The sequence below is a fragment of the Vanacampus margaritifer genome, chromosome 3, assembly GCF_051991255.1.
Source record: "Vanacampus margaritifer isolate UIUO_Vmar chromosome 3, RoL_Vmar_1.0, whole genome shotgun sequence".
Lineage (NCBI taxonomy): Eukaryota > Metazoa > Chordata > Actinopteri > Syngnathiformes > Syngnathidae > Vanacampus > Vanacampus margaritifer.
The window spans coordinates 13,420,664-13,440,011 of NC_135434.1; the positions used below are offsets into that span (position 1 = coordinate 13,420,664).

The following is a 19,348-nucleotide window of genomic DNA, read 5'->3' on the forward strand; positions in this document are numbered from 1 at the left end:
ACACCAGGGGGGTTGTAGTGTCATGTGAGAGGAAAAATCAGGAGGAAGAACCCCCCCCCTTGTTTAAAATCAGGACCAAAGTCAACAATGTATGTACAGTAGTACAAAACCTGAGTGTTTTTTTTAAATCTTTTTGTCCCTTCATCTGCCGAAGTAGTTGGAGAGGCCATATTGGGTTGCGAGTGTCACAAAAGGCCCAATTGCACCACACCCGAATACAGCTGCGGCTGGCGTTGAAAGGATCGTCTCTCGACAAATTCAACCTGGGTCGCGTTCAATTCCCTTTGGGAAGCGTACAGGAAGAGGCCGTGGATTTTCACTTCATACTTCAGTATCGGTCGGTCTGCTCGTGTGCGCTCCAGCTGTTGGATTTTACAACGTTAAATTAGGTCTGTTTATGAGTAACGAAATGGTTGTAATTGAGGGAGGATTTTATTTTTCTAATTTGAATGTTGGGTCCATTAAAAGGGCCGTAATTGAGGAATTAGGTCACAACATTTGGTTATCTCGAGGTTCAATGCAAATTGGTGGGACCACATACAAATATTCATGACTAGAATATTCAAAACAAACTAGCAAGACATCAGAGACAGGCACCTTTATGCACTTTATTTCCCGTAGATAGAGTATTTGCCTCTGAGCTAGCACAGTATCGAAGGCAGGAAATACAGCCAAGCATTTGCATATCCCATCATAACTCTTTGCTTGCACGTATTTACAGTGTTTATTGACATTTTTTTTTTTTACAAGGCATAGAAAAAATAAACAGCATTTCATGTTACATTATGTATATCAGTGGCTGTATGGCAAAGAGTCGCTTAATGTCGGCAGCACGTCCATCTGCAGTTAAGTAGCATAAGCCAAGTAAGCATTGAAGGGATCTGAGTCAGTGCATTTTTTTCTCCTTATTTTTCTTCAAGAAATGCATTAGCTACAAGATTAGTGGAACAAACTGCGCATTGCGAGGAAAATGCACCCAAGTTATTAGACCGAAGCAAAGGGAAGCCTGCTATATTTATCAGAATGAATCACGTTGCCGAGCGCCACTCGAGCACAGGCTAATTAGAACGACGCGACAAACGTGAGGCACATTTCAAAGTGGTCTTCACCCACCCGAGGACACAAACTCAATGAATGTACGCTTGGGCTTTAGAAGACGCTTGGAACGAGACATCATTCCATTAGAATTGATCTCGTTCCCCCTCTGGCAAAGTAGCAGCGCTGACTTTTAAAAGCAGAACTGCACAGATTTTGGATGCTATTTCAGACAGGAAGATAAATCAGTCATTTTTTTCAGAATAGCAAGACAGGCTTGAGGTTGAAGGCAAAAACTGTCAACTATGCATCCACCCATTTTCTGAACCGCAAAGAGTGCAATAATGGATCATTTAGCCTGTTTGGCAAAAACTGCCAACACAGCACTTTTCCGCCTTGTTTTGGAGTCGCCGTTCTGTTTGTCACCAACACAGAATTGTAGATCAAGTCCTACTGCAAATGTTCTACCTTCAGCGGTAGCATTAGAGCCAACACACAACCGTGTCTTAACGTATTCCGCTATGTTGCCCGACAAGTGACATTTACTTTCAACATGACAGGACGAGTGTACAAGTATTTTACTCACCAAGACGTCTTGTTAGTATCTGACTCCAGCAAAATCCCATTTGGCTGGTTTCTGTTTAAAAAAGCAGCAGAGGTGGCTAAATGGTGGCTTTTCTGTTACATCTCTGATTCGGCCATTTTTTTCCCGAACCTCTGAGAGACAAAGGCAGCTCAAGCTCCTTTGAAGCTGCAATAAATAAATAAAAATCCCCCTCTCCTTTTTTTTTCCTCCCGTGCGTCACCATTTTCTAACAAATAGGGACTATCAAGAGACTATGTGGTTCCTTGAGCGTTTGACCTTGAAGGGAAGTATGAGAGTCGGAACCGCCTACGTGTCAAGGATTCCGCAATGCCAGCGACATTCACTTGCCTGTTGTGTTGAACGTCTCACTATCCTAAGTATTGTGCATGTCACACCAGACTCTGGCCCGGTCATCTAATTGCAGCCATTTTGTGGGGTCAATCAAGCTGTATAAGAAGTGGCGAAGACAGAATTAGTAGTCGACAATGTTCCGTCTTCTGAAGCAGTATCGGAGCAGCAAGTGTAAAGTTATCATCTGATTATCTGATTGACTATCCAAGTATTTTGAGCTCTGTACAAAAAGCAGAGGTGGCTAATGGGTGATATGTTACGGCCATCAAACTGAAATTACGCACACTTAATGTTTAAAGGAAGCAAATTACAATTCAAACTTTTTTTATATACTGCCTGTAAAAGCTGTCATTTTGGACATTTTTACATTGTTGCTGCATAAACCAATGATTCCTATCCAGTGTGGTGTGAGAGATCATTCGGTGTGCTGTGGGAAATTGTCTAATTTGGTTCTAAAATTATGTATTTGCTACATATATTGTATTTTACTCCAAGGTGCCTCAATAAAGGTTAGGTATATGATTGTGCTGCTGTATAAAAGCCCACACATTTGCAGTAATATCCCGCCTTCTAGGTTTTTAAGCGGATAAATGTTACAAATTCTTTCACGGCTCTGACACGGCAATTTTATGGGATCTCCATGTTTATATATAAAAAAAAAAAGGCTATTGTTATCGCCCCCCCCGAGCCATAAGGCTATAAAATGAGGCTGGTTGAGAAGTGGGGAGCTTGCCCGCCAGTATGCGTGAATAATGGATGCGTCCAATTACTTATTCATCCCGCTCCACTCTCGGTACTGCCTCCTCCTCCACATAGCTCAGTCTAAAAGAAGCTGCTAGCTTCAGTCCCTTGTTGGTCAGGATTTAGCAAGTTGAAGCTGACCAAAATTTGGCAATACAGGCCAGTTTGGTTTCATCCACATGTGAGTATGCTGTATCCTGCGGCGGCTGATACTCTTGCCAACATTTTTGGTGGAAAGCTGGTGGCGGGTGGACATAGGACAGTTTGGTGGTTAAAAAAAACTAAATCAAAATAAGTGGGAGGGGGAATAACACATGATCTCACTAAAAATTTAAAAACAGCAAGGGTCCTAGAAATGAGCCCTGAGGAACACCTGTGTTGAGTTCACACTTACGGGGATTTTAAAATGCTAATGCCAATTTCTCCAACAAAAAAATTAACCAATAAGAGGGGGCTTAAATGGGGATTACCAGCAGTGATCAGAAATAACTGGATTTTGAGCAAACTTGCTTAATCCAGCTCGGCCCTGAGGTCAAAGATGGCTATCAAGCAAGTTGTATTGAATAATAACTGCCTACAAGGCCAGGTCAGCACATAGTTCGTAAGACCTGGGCGAGTTCAAACAGAAAAATCACATCATCTACACTAGGTTCCATTTTATTGATACTAGTTCTTTTGTTCCCTACTTGTTTTCGAAAGTCAAACAAAGGCTGACCCCCCTGCAGGTGGTTCTTGGCCTCAACTCCGTCGGGTATACTGCTGCTACTGCGCTACACCCGATCAAACATTAGTAAACTTAGCCAAAGGGAGGATGAGGAGGATGAACCTTTGGGAGTAGAATGGGTGAGACATGGAAGATCGAATCTGGCGGGCTCGAAGGAAACTAAGGAGCTTTGAAGAGGCCCCAAAGGTAAGATAAGGGTGTTACTGGATGAGGATAGTTGTTGTGTCCTTCTAAGGATCGCATGATCCAGAATTAGGACCAGAATCAGACTGGACTGGACGCTGAGTGTTCTTTCATGAGTTTTGAATGCTCTGCCGATAAGAAGCATAGTTGCACACGTGTTGATCATGAAGATGCACTATTTTAGGACAATTCTACATGATACTGATCCTGTGTGGTCCAGAATGGATATACTGTTACGGCTTGGCAAGAAAGAAACCAAAGGCAGCCTTTCTTAAGGAGAAAATTTGGCACCTGGAATGTCTTCAGGTCTCTGGTGATTTCTGGCACATATTTTTCTTCACACTTAACACCAACTGCAGTCTGTTGACCAAAAGGCAGCTTTAAAGAAGAGTCACTCAACAGCAAGGCCACGTTGCAAAGTTGCTAAGGAGCTGCACACTCCTAAGTCCTCAAATAAAAGGAGGCCTGGTGTCAGACAGATTCCAGTTGCCCCGGATTTGACCTGCCGGATGCTCCTGTCAGACACAGTTGCCGCTATTGTCCCCTCCATGTCTGCTGCAGCTGGCGGAGGCGCTCGAAAGCCCTCTGGGTGATGTTGAGAGCCGGGTGGACTTTCCTCAGGCCGGGCTCTCCGATCAGAGACAGACCGCATAGGCCCAAGTAAGCGTGCAGAGGGTCTAGTGGTGGAAGAAAAGAAGGGATGAAAGCGGTTAGCATCAAAGAGAATGAATGGGGAGGAACTGGGTCAGGGATGGTGAACGTGTACTGTATATGAGCAGAAACATCTGCTTGTGTATGTCATTGCACCAAATTGCTTAATGGAGCTAAACCAGTTCTGGTGCTAGACTCAGTTGATTCCAATAAGAGCAACTTAAGGAATTGTGTATCTGTATAAATAGTGACTCCAGAAAGGGTTCTTCACTAGCGCCTAGTACAATTAATCCATTTTTAATCGTGGTCACAATTTTGGCAGCCACAATTAAATTAACCTGACTGTGAGTGATATTAAACTGCCTGCAACCACCAGGGGGCGAAGGCATGGTTATAAGCAAGCACAACCTCCTGAGTCATGGTGAGAGAAGAAGAAGAAGCAAAAATGAAGAGCATCATTTCGGTCCTTAAGGTCCGGAATCCTGCAGGTTTTTAGATGTTTCCGGTTACAAACACACCTGATATTAAAGATCTGGATCGTTATCAGGCATGCTTATGAGCTGATTATATGAATAAGGTGTGCTAAATTGGCGGAAACATCTAAAACCTGCAGGACTCCGAACCCCGAGGACCGGAATTGGTGAACCCTGAGCTAGTGTTTTGAACAGGATAAATTTGAGATAAATCTTTAACATTAAAGAAAAAGAAAATAATAATTGTACAATAACTTGGGCGGCATGGTACAGTGCTAGAGTGGCCGTCTCCCAACCCAGAGGTTGTGGGTTCGATAATGAACCCCCAGTTGCTCCTGATGCTGCGTCATCAGTAGGTGAATGAGAAATTTGTTTAGATTGTTTGTTTAAGCGCTTTGAATACCTTGTAGGTGGAAAAGTGCAATTAAAAAAAAATTATATATATATATTTTTTTTAATGAAAACTGTTTACATTTTTTTGTTCAAAAATAACACAGTAAAAATATTTTTCCCCAAATGTGATTAATAACCAAGATTACAATATTGATGAAAATAGGAGTCCGAATTGGCAACAAATCTTTGCATCCCGTTTTAGACAAGTAGAGTAGGGGTCACCCAAATCTACGTTTACACAATTAAACAACCACCCGTCCTCCCATTAACCACCCAAAAAGGAGGAGCCTTCTTTTGTTGTTACTCTGCTCCTTTGAGCTGCCATGAATAATTCAAAAGAAGTTGCCGTGTGACCCCGGTCCTCTGGGATCGGCGTAAAAGCTGCACAGGGTCGTAAATGGACTGGTAATTGAATTATAATGAAATGACAGATGATTGGAAGGCTGCATTAAGATCAACCAGTGCATCAGTCAGGATTTATAGAGTCTGCACCACAAGATGAGTGCACTGGACCTGCAATTGTCACTGGAGCAATAAAAGCAACCAAGGTTACTAAACCATCAAACATAAATTAAAATGGTAAAGCTGTCATGTGATGTAAAGTGGATTAATTTATTCCCAGCTAGCTCATTGGCTTTATTACCAGTACAGACAACATATGTTTACATGTTAACATTCTTTTGCCTGCCTCCAGTTTGAACCTGGAACAGACTACTGTACCCATTTCCATCAAGAATTTTATTTTAATAAATTGTTATGTTGTACCAAGTAGAGGATGTTTAGTATTTATTCTCAATTATCTACATCTAGAAAATGTTATTCTTACTTTATGATACAATAATATTAAGTAGGGATGTTCAATACCACTTTTTTTAGACCGACAACAATATGAGTACTAAACTCTTGAGTAGTCACAATACAAAAGAACAAAAAAAATTGCACATAAAATTCCCAATGCCAATAGTACATAAATTTTACCTCAAAACAATGATGGATATTTGACAAAGCACTAGTTACTGTATAGAGCATTACAACAACAAAAGTGATGGCCAAATCGTCCTTCAAAATAAAAGGCTTAAGAGTAATCTCTGCAAGAAAACAAACAAAAAACAAATCCGATTGTGCCTAACATTCTTGTTTTTTTTTCTATGCAACTCAGATTTGCTTTGGTTAATTTTGTGTGGCGCAGTAAAACCTACCAGTCCCTTAAATCTTCTTTCATCTTTCTATACACTCACCTTTAATATTTATGCGGTTAGTGAATAGAGCAGCCGATTCACCCTACTGGCCTTTGTAACGTGAGCACTTCCATCTCTGGTATCATCAATTACACATTTGAAGGAAGCGCGCGCGCGCGCACACACACACACACACACACACACACACACACACACATAGAAACACAAGCCTGTGCCGCTCAAAGTGTAGGATTACAGTAGGTGAGTTTAAAAGGAAACTTGGGAGAAATGCTAGGAGCTTTTGCACAGCTGATACTGTTTACTGCACAATCACGTACCTGGATGGCTGTCTGGCCACTTAGCAAAACCACCAACCAATCGATCCTGCGTTGACAGAATGAAGGTTCTGTTCTTGTCAAAGTTGGTGTACTGGAATACATTTAATAGCTGCAACAGCAAGACATGGAATAATGAGCATTACGTACATTTTCAGAGCATAAAAGAACTCTAACGCGATGGCCATTTTGTATTTCTATACAAATAAAACAGTTGCACCTCTGGCACAGTTGTGACCTAAATATTCACACATTAGCTACATTGGTTTGATGGCGCCTTGATGCGTCCGAGGCTTACTCATTGCCGTTTTAAAGTCGAGAGCTTTATTTTTGGATCATGTGTAAACCTCTGGCATAGTTATGACCCAAATGTGGAAAAATTGAGGTTTTTTTTCATGTTCGTATTCATTAAATTTTTTATTTTGGTAATTCAAACTCTTAAAAAGAGGCCTTAGATGCACTATAAACACTTTTGTGGGATTCATGAGTATTCATTTTGTGTTTTATTAATTGATTATGCATGGATTCAGTGGCGACGACTTTGCATTTTGTCTTTCACCGAATTTAGCTCCCATTTTAAAGTGTAGAAAATATGCTATATTAACACGCATGTACATTTGATTTTTTTTTAGCAAAAGCCTCACATTGAACATGCGTGCATACCTCTAGCGTTGCGCCCACCCAAAAGGAGTAGCAGGTGTCAACGGGCTTGTTTGGGCGACCGTGGAAGCCGCTCTGCTGCCTCATGATGCACCAGCGGCGAATCCTGTCCAACTCCCGCCGACTCAGCGCCTCCTCCAATCGACCCATCAGACACAAGGAGGCGATGGCGCAGTACGTCCAGCCGCCTGCAGGCATAAAGAAGTAACGGGCACGGCAAGGCAACGGACATTGCTGATGATATTTAAATGACAGACGAGTATAAAGAGATTGTGTCTGTGACTCTGTTCCTCCTAAAGAAGGAATGGCTCTACCTGTGTACAGTAAATACTCTGCTAATTGAAAACCTGCAATAGGGAATACTTGTGTATATGTACCCTGTGACTGACTGGTGACCAGTCCCGGGTGTACCCTGCCTCACGCCCAAAGTCAACTGGAATAGGCTCCAGATCACTTGTGACCCTGATGAGGAAAGGCAATATAGAAATGGATCGGAAAGTAAACCAATTTTTGCTATATATATTAAAGGAGCAAGCAGTCCTAATTTGGACGCCTAATCTGGACTAAAATGAGGACCAGTTTGTCCCGCATCGCAGCTTTAGTTCTGGTTTAAAAAAAATGTTTGATGATTAATGCGGTATATCTCTTCCATTGTCAATGAGATATGTGCCTGGGGAGGTATAGGGAAGGGGACTTTGTTTGTTCTTAAGGTTTTCTTCCTTTTTTTAACGAGAAAATGTTCACTATTTTGTGTGAAACTTTTGCTTTTGACTATTGACACTATAAAAAAAGAAAAGAAAAAAGAAATGGATCGGAAAGTGGTCAACTTTTGACTGTATTCTCAGCAATGCATATTTGTATGGTGTACTAATGAGATTTTATTTGAGCATGGATTAATAAGAACAATAGTGACGGGAGTTAATTGATAATCCCATAAACCAGTTACTAATACCGTGAGTCACATTGACACGTCCTACATCTCTAGCACACTTAAATGAAAAATTGGTGCTTCCAAGCTTACTTGAAATGGTTTCCTGTCTCCAGTGAAAGTAATATCAGAAGGTTAAATTTTTTACAGATTAATTGTACAACAACATAATCAGGATACTTTTGGATTTCCCAGTTTGTGTACCTATCCCATTAGCTGACTCGGAGTGAGAACCATATAGACCGGTCAACCAGCCAATCACAGAGCAAATTTAGACCTCCATTCACACTCACATTCATTCACCCTCTGTGGACAATTGAGAGTCTTTAATTTACCTAAATTACCTGTTTTGGGAATGTGGGAGGAAAGTGGAGTACATGGAGAAAATTAACACTCAACTAATAGTTAGATTAGCGGTTATACAAAAACATTTGGCTTTATAAGCTTAAAAGGTGGGAGTCAAGAAAATGGCAACCCTAACAGCGAGTAGTTTCTATGGCCAGCAGATGTGTGTGGGTAAAATCAGCGGATAAAGACTTAATTTCATTCTCACTGCGGACTTTCAGATGCTAGTCGATTAAAGCTATGTTGAATTATTAAACAATTTAAGCACAGAAAAGCACATTGTAAATGTTGGTCGCTTCAATACCATAACAAAAGGTGTTATGAACCCCCCTAACATGGTGAAACAAAAACCACATAACATGTGAAGACTTTACTCACCATGTGACTCTCGCCCAGCTCCCTGGCCAAAACCGCTATCGTATGACTATCAGTGACCAGGGAACAGAAAAGCCAACATTCAATAACAAGAAACATTTCCTACAACTACTACTGTAAAGCTTTTTGTTAATAGAATTATGTATTTATTCTTTTCCAACAAAAAACTGTTTAGATTTTTTTTTTTAAATACTGTATATATTACTAGATTATATTCTCTATACAAATTACATTTATTTATTTATTTTTTTAACACACGTATTACATAATAAATACAGTGTATGTAAATAAATGGGGATTTCATTACTTTCCTCAATTTTTTTATATTACTTATTAATATTATGACATTATTGTTACATATATTATATTAATATAATTACATATTCAGTACAACGTTTTTTCCACAGACAAAATCTAGATTACAGCCTACAATTACTATTGGTTATCATAGATTTTTCATACACTGAACATATTGGTTGTGTTATACATAGTATAATGTGACTATGTATTATTGTCAATAATAGTATACATCCCACTTTGTATTAATTGTACAAATATACTGTAGCATAATTAGATTAATACTTACTCAACATGCAACATCATAAACTATCTTTTCTTGTTTAGAATAATCTCAATTATTTAATCCCTCATCAATACTAGTCTTTTGTTTTTGTTTGCACTACATTGTATCTTGCTACCGACCATATCTATGCATCACACAGTTACATTTTCATTACAATTTATATTGGTTTCATTATAAATATGTAGTGGTTAAAAACAATTGAAGTGTCTCTTTAAAAAAAAATAAACTTTTTTTTTTGCACAGGTATAAGTTTTATCCCTAACAGACATCTAGTTCTCCCCGCACTTGACTAAACACCCCAACCATGACCTAAGACAAAATACAGCAATATAATAAGAAATTGAGTTTTAAATTTCAAAATCCTAATAGAAGAAAAAAAAATACATGAATAATGCAAAGTGTTACAAAAACACAGCTTGCTGAATAGTACTCTTCTACTGGGGATCTAGAGAAACCTCTGCAGCGGTTTAAGCACCGTGACCTCCTCCATTCATTATAAATGGAGGTGTTTCCTGGCAGAGTGCCACCATTTTGAAGGTGGGTGGCCTCATTCAAGTCTAGCTCTGCTGAGTGGAAACAATCAGAGCCTAAATGATGGCGTTTAGCCTTTCACTGATCACACTGTGGACGTGACTGCTCATCTACTCACCAGGCTTCCTCGAATGTACTCGATGGCCTTTTGGATATCCATGCCCGACCAGTCGTCCAGCATGTAACAGATACTGGCAGCGCAGTAAATAAAACGGATGTCGTTTTCACTGCCTTCTGGCACGGCATAGAAACTGCAGGGCGCAAGATATATGAAGTGGGGGGGGGCGGGGAGAGTGATGTGGAGAAAATTGCATTAGTTGCCATGTGCAATATAAACGAATAAACACCTCACTCAAATCAAGCTGTTGGCATATGGGTACTTGCTGTGTGTGCATACCAACCTGCCATCATCGAGCTGCAGGGCTCTGAGGCCGGCCAGGCATGCCTGCTTGTTGACCCGACTGAGGTCATCTCCCAGAATCAGAAGTGAGCACAGTCCTGTGTAGGTCATGGCGACATGGCCGCTGTCATAAGGATGCAACACTCCCGGCCCCTGAATAATACAAATAATGATTGAGGTCATAAAGTGCAGCACATTTAGTAGGAAAAATAGTCGAAATGTTTCCTCTTTTTTTCATCCCTGCTCTGTGTAAATGTCACGCAACATGGAATGGTGGGGGGTGAAAACAAATTCATCCTAGCATTTTCTACCTTTTTTTTTATGGAATGGGAGCAAGAGTCGACCCTCATATACGTACTTAGTAGCGACCTCTCAAAAGTTTCAAAATAATCAATCAGTTTTACTCATTGATATATAATTGGGTGGACATGACATGTCACTCATAGCAGGACACAACAAGTCTTAAGGGCCTATACACAAATTTGAACAGTATGTCAGCCATTTTAATTTGAAGCAGTCATTTTGGGCATATTCCTTCTTAAAAATGTGCCTGAATGAGGCCTGGAAGGACTCGACTACTCTCCTGTACACTTAACAGCTAGGCGACATTAAACTGACTTAAGGTGAAAGATAGAGAATATGCCATGAACTAAGCATGTGCAGGAGCCTATTGATATGTGCTCAATTGCAAGAGAAGCTACCTTGGTGCTGTAAGGAATTCCGATGTGTGACGATCCCCGAAAACCACAACAGCTGAGGTTGGATTCTGAGAAAAGATAAGCAGTGAAAAGACATTAACATTATTAATAAAATACTTTCAACAAGAATGAAACATCCCAAACCGCCGTGCATTTTAAAAACAAGATGCAGCAGGAAACCTGGGAAACAACAGAACGCTGCTGCCATCTACTGATCATAACTGGAAAGTAAAAAAAAAAAAAAAAAGGTTCCTAGTCTACTCTTAAAATATAAATCAAAATGCATGCATCGTGGGCATGTTGAAGATGCTGTGTAAAGTATCCCGAGAGTGAGGTTTACTCACGGTCTTCTGTAGGTAGAACCTGTAATGAGTAGATCCACTCGATCATGTTGTTACTGTCGATAACATCCAGAGCATCGAGTACATCGAGGCCGGAAAGGGCGAAAAATATGATGGTCAACCTGGAAAGTGATGGAACATTATTGATACGTTAAAGCCCTTGAATGGGGAGCAAACATTTTAAGGTTGATGAACAGTTACCAGCTAGCCATGTTCATCCAAGAGGGAAACTGTTATCACAATTCACCCCAAAAATGTCAAATTTGTTCAAAGTAACATTCTTGTCACGCAATAGTAAAACACAACTTACCTGATTTGAAAACACATGTATTGTTGGTGTAACAAGTTCCTATTGCTGTCATAACTTCACTAGCTCATGTTAGCATGCATGCTAACTAGCGCAGGAGGTTCCCCCCACTTTTTTTTTTTTTTTTTAAACTCAGAAATGGCTGTCAAGTGAAAAGCCTAAGATTAGCTCGGAGCTCACCTGGTGGTCTCCAGAGATGCGTATCTCTCCGGTAAAACCTGCAGAGTCCTTTGGAAGAAGCGTACGTGTCGGTCTCGGAGAAAGTCAAGCTGCTCCAGCTCTTCCGAGAGGCTCTCCTCTTCCGCCATCTTTGCTTCCCAGATTCGTATCCGTGTACGCGGTAACTGTTTCCGATGTATTTTGGTGTCAAAATAAAAGCGTCACAACGCAAAGGGGGGCGTATTAGATTTCAAAATAAGAGTAAAAAGTATAAAGTATAAAGTTTTTTGGGCCAGGCTATTGTCCGATTGTGTCAATTTTTTGTCAAACGTTTATCAGTTCTTTGCTTTTTTTGTCAAGTAACTTTGGTCGCCAACCAATCACAGAACACATAAAAACAAACAACCAATTTTCTATAGTGTCTTCATCATTAGGGATGCAGTTGAGCTGTAGCCTTTTATCGCATTTGCTTCCGTTCAAAGTCAGAACCTCGCAACTGTGAGGTTGATGACCTATTTTGGAATTGTGAAATGAACGCCGCAAGGGGTAATTTGATAGACAAAAAACAATTCACTTTAATCAGGTCAATTAGGCTGAATAACACCAAAGCAACATTTGGAATGACAACTAAATAAGTTTTAGGAACAATTGCTGTGAACGCTGTAAGAATGCTTTAAGTCTTCACAGCCCCAGTCTCCAGCTGGGAACAGATCTGAAAGAATAAAAATAGATCAAATGTGGGTTTGAAAGAAAATTTTAAACACAATCAGTGGCTACTGATTTTTTTAAAAATCATTATAAAGGTGCTAAAGTGTTAATACCAGTCAGCACAATGCGTTACAAACAACAGACCTGTGAGGCATGTGTAACACACGTCCTCCTCCTGAAGTTCCTGCACTTTTCAGGCGCTCCTCCCATCCCTTGGTGGGCTGCGTCAGCCTAGATGGGTCTCTTACTATGTGACCATCCACCTGCGAAAAAGAAAGAAATACGGTATATTTGAAATCTTCTATTTTTTGTATCCGTAGTGCTTACTTTCTCCTTTAGCTTAGCCATGATCCTCTCCTGACGTTCTTCATTCTCTTTTTGCCTAAGCAGCTTCTCCTGACGCTTGGCCTGCACTCGCTCGAGATCCTGCGGTTAATAAAATGTAATTTACTCCTTAGTAGGCATATTAATTGTGATATACCGTGTGACATTATGCAATCATTTATTTATTATCAGACGGTCCACCCTGAACTGGTTGTCAGCCAAAACATGTACTGTAAAGACTCACATTCACACCTTCAGTAATGGTAGTTTAAACATGAGGACCACATGCAAACTCTACACAGCACAGTCGGGAGTCCCGTTTGAAAGCCCCAATCTCAGAAATGTGAAGCAGACATGCTAACAACTCATGCTGCGAAATCAGGCTCACAATTTAACAACATTTATTAACAATATGTTCCCTAAATTTTGTATGGCCCTTCCTTAACTCATTCACTGCCATTGACGGCAATAGACGTCAAAAATTTATTTAAACTATTTCTAATAAAATATTTTTTCCACTTTTGTTAACATGAGTGTGAAAACCTAGATTTTTTTTTATCGTACATTTAGAACCAATATCAAATTTGTGATTAATCGTGAGTTAACTAGTGAAATCATGCAATTAAATACAATTAAAAAATGTAATCGCCTGACGCTCCTAATTTTTTAATAATCTTTCTTTTTTTAAATCGCATCAGGCGATTAAAATGTTTAATTGTAATTAATCACATGACTTCAATAATTAACTCACGATTAATCACAAATTTTATATCTGTTCTAAATGTTCAATATTTTTTTAGGTTTTCATACTCTTATTAAGAAAAGTGGAAAAAAGTGGAAAACTAATAAAAATAATTCAAATAAATTTTGGACGTCTATAGCCGTCAATGGCAATGAATGAGTTAAAAAAAAGACCCCTGCACAAAATAATAATAAATATCCAAGGATGTCAAGACAGTCTATGTTAAGTACCCGTTTAATCAAGTTTCTGATGGCTTTTGTAGTCTGTTTTTTCCTCCTTGTCCGCCTCTCGTCCTCTTCCTCTCCTTTCCCCCCTTGCAGTTCCTTCCCGAGGCTCAGCTTGGTCTCCCGCAGATGAAAACGCTTCTGCTGTTCAAGTTTCGTGTAACACATTGTGAAGCTTCACCACGGAATTGGCGCTCATTCCATACCTTGACCGTTTTTTTCTTGTGGCTCTCCCCTGCTCGTTTGTGCTCCACCGCCTGCTCCTCTTTGTTTCTCTTGGTTTCCCTCCACTCCTCCAGTCGCTGAGTCAACATCTTCCTCTCCTCCTCACTGATGAAAAGTATAACACGGCAATGTATGATAAACATTTTTGCTTTTCTGTTTGCACTTTGACTCCCTTACTTGTTGTGCTGAGACTTTGTGTCTTTCTTCTTCCTCTCCGCTTCCAACACTTCCGCCTGCTTCTGTAAGTGAGTTTGCCGCTCCAGTTGCTTCCTGCTCTTCCACCTTTGGATGGCCTGCACATGATAAAGCACTATGTGGCATCTTTTCGACGTCTGTGTGACTTGCGTAAGAGTCCAACATGTCCACTAAACACACGGATTACACATATACGCAACTAACAAGAAGTGCTTGGTTGTCGATGACTACAATGTATCTTAAAGTATCCAATTGTTTATGATACTGTATAAGCCAATTTACTTTTCGTAAGCTGTGCATTAACGCTGTCCTTAAAATAATGTCAATATTGTTACATCATACGCACATTACTATTTTATTTTTATTATTAATACAAAGTAAGTGATGCAAAACTTGCATTTCATGTGTGTTTAAGTAACCCTGTTTGTTTTTAAGATAATAAAGAAATGTAATGCATTTAAAAATACAGTATATATTGGAATATTCATGCTCCTTTATTTATTCAATAAATTATTAATAAAATTAAAATAAACTATAAGAGTAGAATTTTTGGTGTTAAGGTAACAAATCTATTTTAAAAGTTTTTAAAATAATAAACATATGCAGTAAATACATTTAAATCCAATATTTCTTTAAATATGAAATATATGTGTAGTTGTTTGTATTTATGATTTATGATGAATACACTGGTCATTAAATGCGTAACATTTCAGTGTTGTATTTTGGTGCATTTAAATAAAAAATATATTTTTTTAAATAATGTGATGAAATAATTTTACATGCATTTATGCGATAAAAAAAATGCTTATTTTTTTAAAAGCATGTATTGAATACATCTATGCAACTGATCTGTCTGTCTGTCCGATATAATGTAATCATACAAATATATACCGCTAAATAATAAATATAAAATGCATTAAGACATTACAGGAAGTTTTTGATCACTGATTTGGTATGTTAGATATATTTTTCAACTTTTACATACTGCTTCAAAACATTAAATATACTTAACATACTTATCTATCCAAGTTTTATTTATTCAGGGAAGGTAATTGCAAGATCGTCATTTGCCGTTCTTGGCATTCCAGACCTGGCATTGATATAGATAACGATAATACATTAACTAGAATTTTCAAACAGATGTAACAAGCAAAAAAGAAAACGCAAAAAAGAATCAGAATCAATGTTAAAAAAAATTGTAAAAAATAGTAAAATTGTTCATGACTTATTTAAGTTGCAGTGTGTATGTATGCTATTATGATGATGACGATGATGATGATGTACTTATTTCTGCCACCAATAGCAGACATCCGCTTGGAGTCACATTCAGTTATTACCTGTCTCCTCTTGTCCTGCAGGTGGATCAGCTCCTGGTACCAGCGTTGGTGTTCCTCCATCTCCTCCTGACTTTTATTGGGTAGATACCGTTTGGCTTCTTTGCCGAAGTCTGGCCGCCCGCCGCGATTCCTCCACACCTGTCAATCAAGCAGATGACTCATCTGCGATGCAATGAAGTTACGAAAGTTGTGTCTGGTGGACGCACTGCACCTTGAGGAAAGCCTGGTGATCAAACTCATCCCAACCGCCGCAGACGCCTCCCGTTCTTTGGAGGAAAGATTGCAGAATTCGGACCTCAGAGGGGAGGTCGTGGTCCAGAGCCTTGCTCTGCTGTCAAGACAAAAACAAGAGGTCAAGGAAATTAGAGGGAGACGAAGGTGAAGAGGAAGAGGAGGAGACGCCAACCTTAACAGTTGAGCCGGCAGAGACTTTCGCGTCTGGCTTGCTGGGATGACTCCAATTTTCAACCTTCCTCTCATAGGCCACCATCTCTTGCGCGTATGTCTTCTCCTCCTTCAACAACTCTCCCAAGCTATAAGAGGAGAGTGAACAAAACTTTTTTTTTTTTACTTTTTTTTTTCAACTCTTTTTTTCAACTTTTTTTTTATGTGCAGTATATGTTATATTTTCAGTGCTACATCCAAAGTGGAACAAACACAGGTTCATGATGCTGGTTGACTTCCACTTTCTCATTGGAAATAATTAAAGATGAATTCATGCAATCCGGGTTCTAACTGTCATAAAAGCTTTATCTTATGTACATTCTATGTTTTAAGTAACTTTTAACATGCAAGTGTACAAAAAGTGTACAAAAAGGACAATGAGGGGAATAACACATGAAGTGAATCCTTTTTGATGCTCACTTCACCTTCAAACTGTCCTACTTTTGGGGCTTTTCACTTTGTGGAGGTTCTATTGTATAATTTAATCAAATCAGTCAATTAGGGGTAAAAAATGAAAGGTGTGGAAAATACTCAAGTGTTTTTACCAGGAGTGCTGCTTTTCTTTCAAACTGTTCATTGAAAATTCCACCTCAGACATGACCTCCTTCAACTTCTCAATCACTGTAAAAATAAATAAACAGCAGTTACTCTAGAGGTCAAATTTTTCATTAAGAGCAAACAATATAAAATAAAATACACGTAACCCAACCTAAATATAGCGCTTCTATGCCACAAATCAACTTTATGACAAAAAATGATGATATTCTTAGAACAGGAAATGGAACTTATTGTTGTCACACTGGGATGGCTTCTAACTGCGCAGGAAAATGAGATTTAATTAAAATGTTTTAACTACATTTTATGGGCAATTTCAATGGAATCATTCTTTATAATATTTAGGTATGTTTTGATTTGTTTTCCTACATGTAAACACTGTGTTAATGTTCACACTGTGCAGTTTATGCCTACTACACTTCTGTAGTTTAGTGTTCGTCAGAATCTTCATAATGGTGGTACTTGGAGGGGTAAATATTGCATCAAGTAATGGATTGTGTTCAAAATGGTGTGACTTACATTCTGTACTTGGTTGGATGTCTATTAGCTGTTGCTGAAATTGCCTGACGCCATTTTTAATCTTGGCCAACTGCGTCTGCAGTTGCGTCTCTGAAGGAGGAAGTAACAAAACGGAATGAATAGAAACACGGTAAAGTCTAAGCAAACTAAATGAATAGAATCACAATCAAGTTTCTGGGGGCATGTTTTAAGTGGAGATTTGTACAAACTGTGACCCACTTTCTTCACTTCTCTTTTCAACCAGTGTTTTCTCATACTCGTCCAGCTCTCTTACAACGTCCGCCCATCCATTTTTCTTGCATTGGACACTCAGTGGCCCGTCTTTTTCCAACTTGTCCACCCTGGGGAAAAGACATGAAAAACAAATTAATACACTGTTTCAAACAAACTATTAAATTACATTTATTTTTTCCTCTAAATTGCACAAAAATATCCTGAAACTTCGGCTTTAATGAGCATCTAACTGGACAATTAACTGTACAATTATACTTTATTTTTTGGTTGGCTTATTTTTTTTGTAGAAGGCGATGTCAAGATGAAAAGTATGATAATAACCATAGACCCCAAAATGGTATTATGACATTAGAAAGCACCATGTCTCTCTCTCTATGTTGCCCAGTACTGATGTCACAAGTTTTCTGCCCTGTGAGTAATAACACTATATATTTATATTTCCATTATTTCCAACAGGGAAAATGATTCTATTAACAAATTGCCTAAAGAAGTGTCCTCAAACAAATAATATACATTAGAGTTGCATTAAGATCCTAAAGCTCAAGAACACAAGGTTTACCAATTACCGGTCGTGAAAAATAATGTTTCTGGCTTTGTTAATGTGTTCAACTTACAGCCTCCTGGTGCTTTCGACTTCCTTGAGAAACTGTGTTGCTTTGAGCCTGGATTCTCTCCGTTCCACACTGGCCCGACCAGCAGGGGAGGACGGAGGGTCTGAATTCCCCTGATTCATGCAATAATGTACAGGTGCATCTCAGTAAATTACAAGATCGTGGAGAACTTTATTTCAATAGTTAAGGGGGGAAATGTGAAATTATTTTACTATCATATGACAGCTAGCAAAAAATCTCAAGAGATTAGAATACAACATAATGAAAACGTATTATTTTAATATATAAATTACATAGACAAAACATTTCTCTGTATGTTTAATGAATCTGTAAAGTTCCCCTTTCTGGATAGAACTACAGCATTGAATAAATGAAAATTTCTAGAATATAAAATATGTTACAATGCACCTGTATATTTATTTTATTCAGAACACAAAAGTTTCAAATAATATCAAACAGAATACATTTTGACGTCTAAACAAATGACGTCACAGAAGCTACATTAAAATAAAAGCAGATAACGACAACAGTACAAAACGTATCCATAAAATTTATATGAAATTAAAAACAAACGAACAATAACACTAAGCACTCGTGTTTTTTTATAACTCTAAAAGTCGGTATGTGGAAGTCTGGTTTAACCTCTAAAGTTAACGTTAATCAACTACCTGGCTTCGACATATTCCTAGTTATGTACGCTCGGTTTGTAAATTACAAACTCCAAAAAACGCAAACTGTTATCCTCTCCTGCTATATACGCACATAAACTCCCACAAATAGCTGAAATAATTGATTTTAACTAATTTGTTTATCATGTTAGTTACCAGGGATTGTTGACGGGCGGTTTCTATGGCTGCCATGTTGGATTGGGGCATTTCAATGAAGCAAACGGAAGAGCGCTTTGCAGAAAAAGAGACGCCTAAAATCCAGCAGAGGGCGCTGATCGCACAGTAGTCGTGTTCAGTAGTTGTACAGTTTATGTGGAGAATAAAATGTATTCTTTTTGTAACGTTTACTCCATTAATTTGAGCTATTATAAGTGTGAAATAATAAATATTTGACATAATAAATATGCTAGTTTGATTTTATTTGGTCATCATTTTATTTTAGTGCTCCCTGTGACTATTAGTGTAAAATGTGAAAAAGAAGGCATGAATGACGATGATAATAATAATAACAATGATAATGAATAATAATAACAAATTACCCTCTACAGTCTACACTACACCAACCTTCTTTTTGCAGCAAACTTT

The 19,348-nt window shown here is 38.7% G+C and overlaps 3 protein-coding genes across 5 annotated transcripts in view; all 3 read right to left on the bottom strand.

Moving 5' to 3' along the window:
- The window catches only part of trim36 (tripartite motif containing 36), a 37,257-nt gene extending 35,514 nt beyond the window's left edge, over window positions 1-1,743 (bottom strand). The window contains exon 1 of the mRNA XM_077562195.1: window positions 1,622-1,743. The gene's annotated coding sequence lies outside the window, so the exon portion shown is untranslated. The remainder of the gene's footprint in view (window positions 1-1,621) is intronic.
- Window positions 595-12,402, bottom strand: pggt1b (protein geranylgeranyltransferase type I, beta subunit). Its single transcript, XM_077562207.1, has 9 exons — window positions 11,999-12,402; window positions 11,515-11,633; window positions 11,174-11,238; window positions 10,474-10,625; window positions 10,191-10,323; window positions 8,962-9,007; window positions 7,314-7,498; window positions 6,654-6,762; window positions 595-4,297 (listed from the first exon to the last, which is right to left on the bottom strand). The coding sequence occupies exons 1-9, from the start codon at window positions 12,124-12,126 to the stop codon at window positions 4,155-4,157; spliced, it is 1,080 nt and encodes a 359-aa protein (XP_077418333.1). The 5' UTR covers window positions 12,127-12,402; the 3' UTR covers window positions 595-4,154.
- Window positions 12,403-12,527: 125 nt separating this feature from the next.
- On the bottom strand, window positions 12,528-18,961 carry ccdc112 (coiled-coil domain containing 112). 3 transcript variants are annotated; one of them, XM_077562206.1, is made up of 14 exons: window positions 18,920-18,961; window positions 18,099-18,208; window positions 17,470-17,591; window positions 17,251-17,340; window positions 16,722-16,797; window positions 16,139-16,265; window positions 15,944-16,060; window positions 15,733-15,870; window positions 14,378-14,493; window positions 14,182-14,305; window positions 13,982-14,119; window positions 13,013-13,111; window positions 12,830-12,948; window positions 12,528-12,689 (listed from the first exon to the last, which is right to left on the bottom strand). In XM_077562206.1, exons 1-14 carry the CDS (start codon window positions 18,953-18,955, stop codon window positions 12,659-12,661), a joined length of 1,443 nt encoding a protein of 480 aa, XP_077418332.1. In that variant the 5' UTR covers window positions 18,956-18,961; the 3' UTR covers window positions 12,528-12,658. The 3 variants fall into 3 exon arrangements, with proteins under 3 accessions (XP_077418332.1, XP_077418331.1, XP_077418330.1); XM_077562205.1 differs by having other exon boundaries at window positions 13,982-14,116; window positions 15,944-16,063; XM_077562204.1 differs by having other exon boundaries at window positions 15,944-16,063.
- Window positions 18,962-19,348: the final 387 nt, after the last annotated feature.

What these genes read in the sequence shown, in the direction of transcription:
- pggt1b (XM_077562207.1), bottom strand. Translation starts at nt 12,126, where the DNA reads ATGGCGGAAGAGGAGAGCCTCTCGGAAGAGCTGGAGCAGCTTGACTTT. An exon ending in GGTTCTACCTACAGAAGACC is followed by an intron (nt 11,239 to 11,514) that starts GTGAGTAAACCT and finishes ATCTTTTCTCAG; the next exon opens with AATCCAACCTCAGCTGTTGT. An exon ending in CTGCAGCTCGATGATGGCAG is followed by an intron (nt 10,324 to 10,473) that starts GTTGGTATGCAC and finishes TGCGCCCTGCAG; the next exon opens with TTTCTATGCCGTGCCAGAAG.
- ccdc112 (XM_077562204.1), bottom strand. Translation starts at nt 18,955, where the DNA reads ATGGCAGCCATAGAAACCGCCCGTCAACAATCCCTG. An exon ending in CCGCCCGTCAACAATCCCTG is followed by an intron (nt 18,209 to 18,919) that starts GTAACTAACATG and finishes TGCATGAATCAG; the next exon opens with GGGAATTCAGACCCTCCGTC. An exon ending in CATCCAACCAAGTACAGAAT is followed by an intron (nt 16,798 to 17,250) that starts GTAAGTCACACC and finishes TTATTTTTACAG; the next exon opens with TGATTGAGAAGTTGAAGGAG.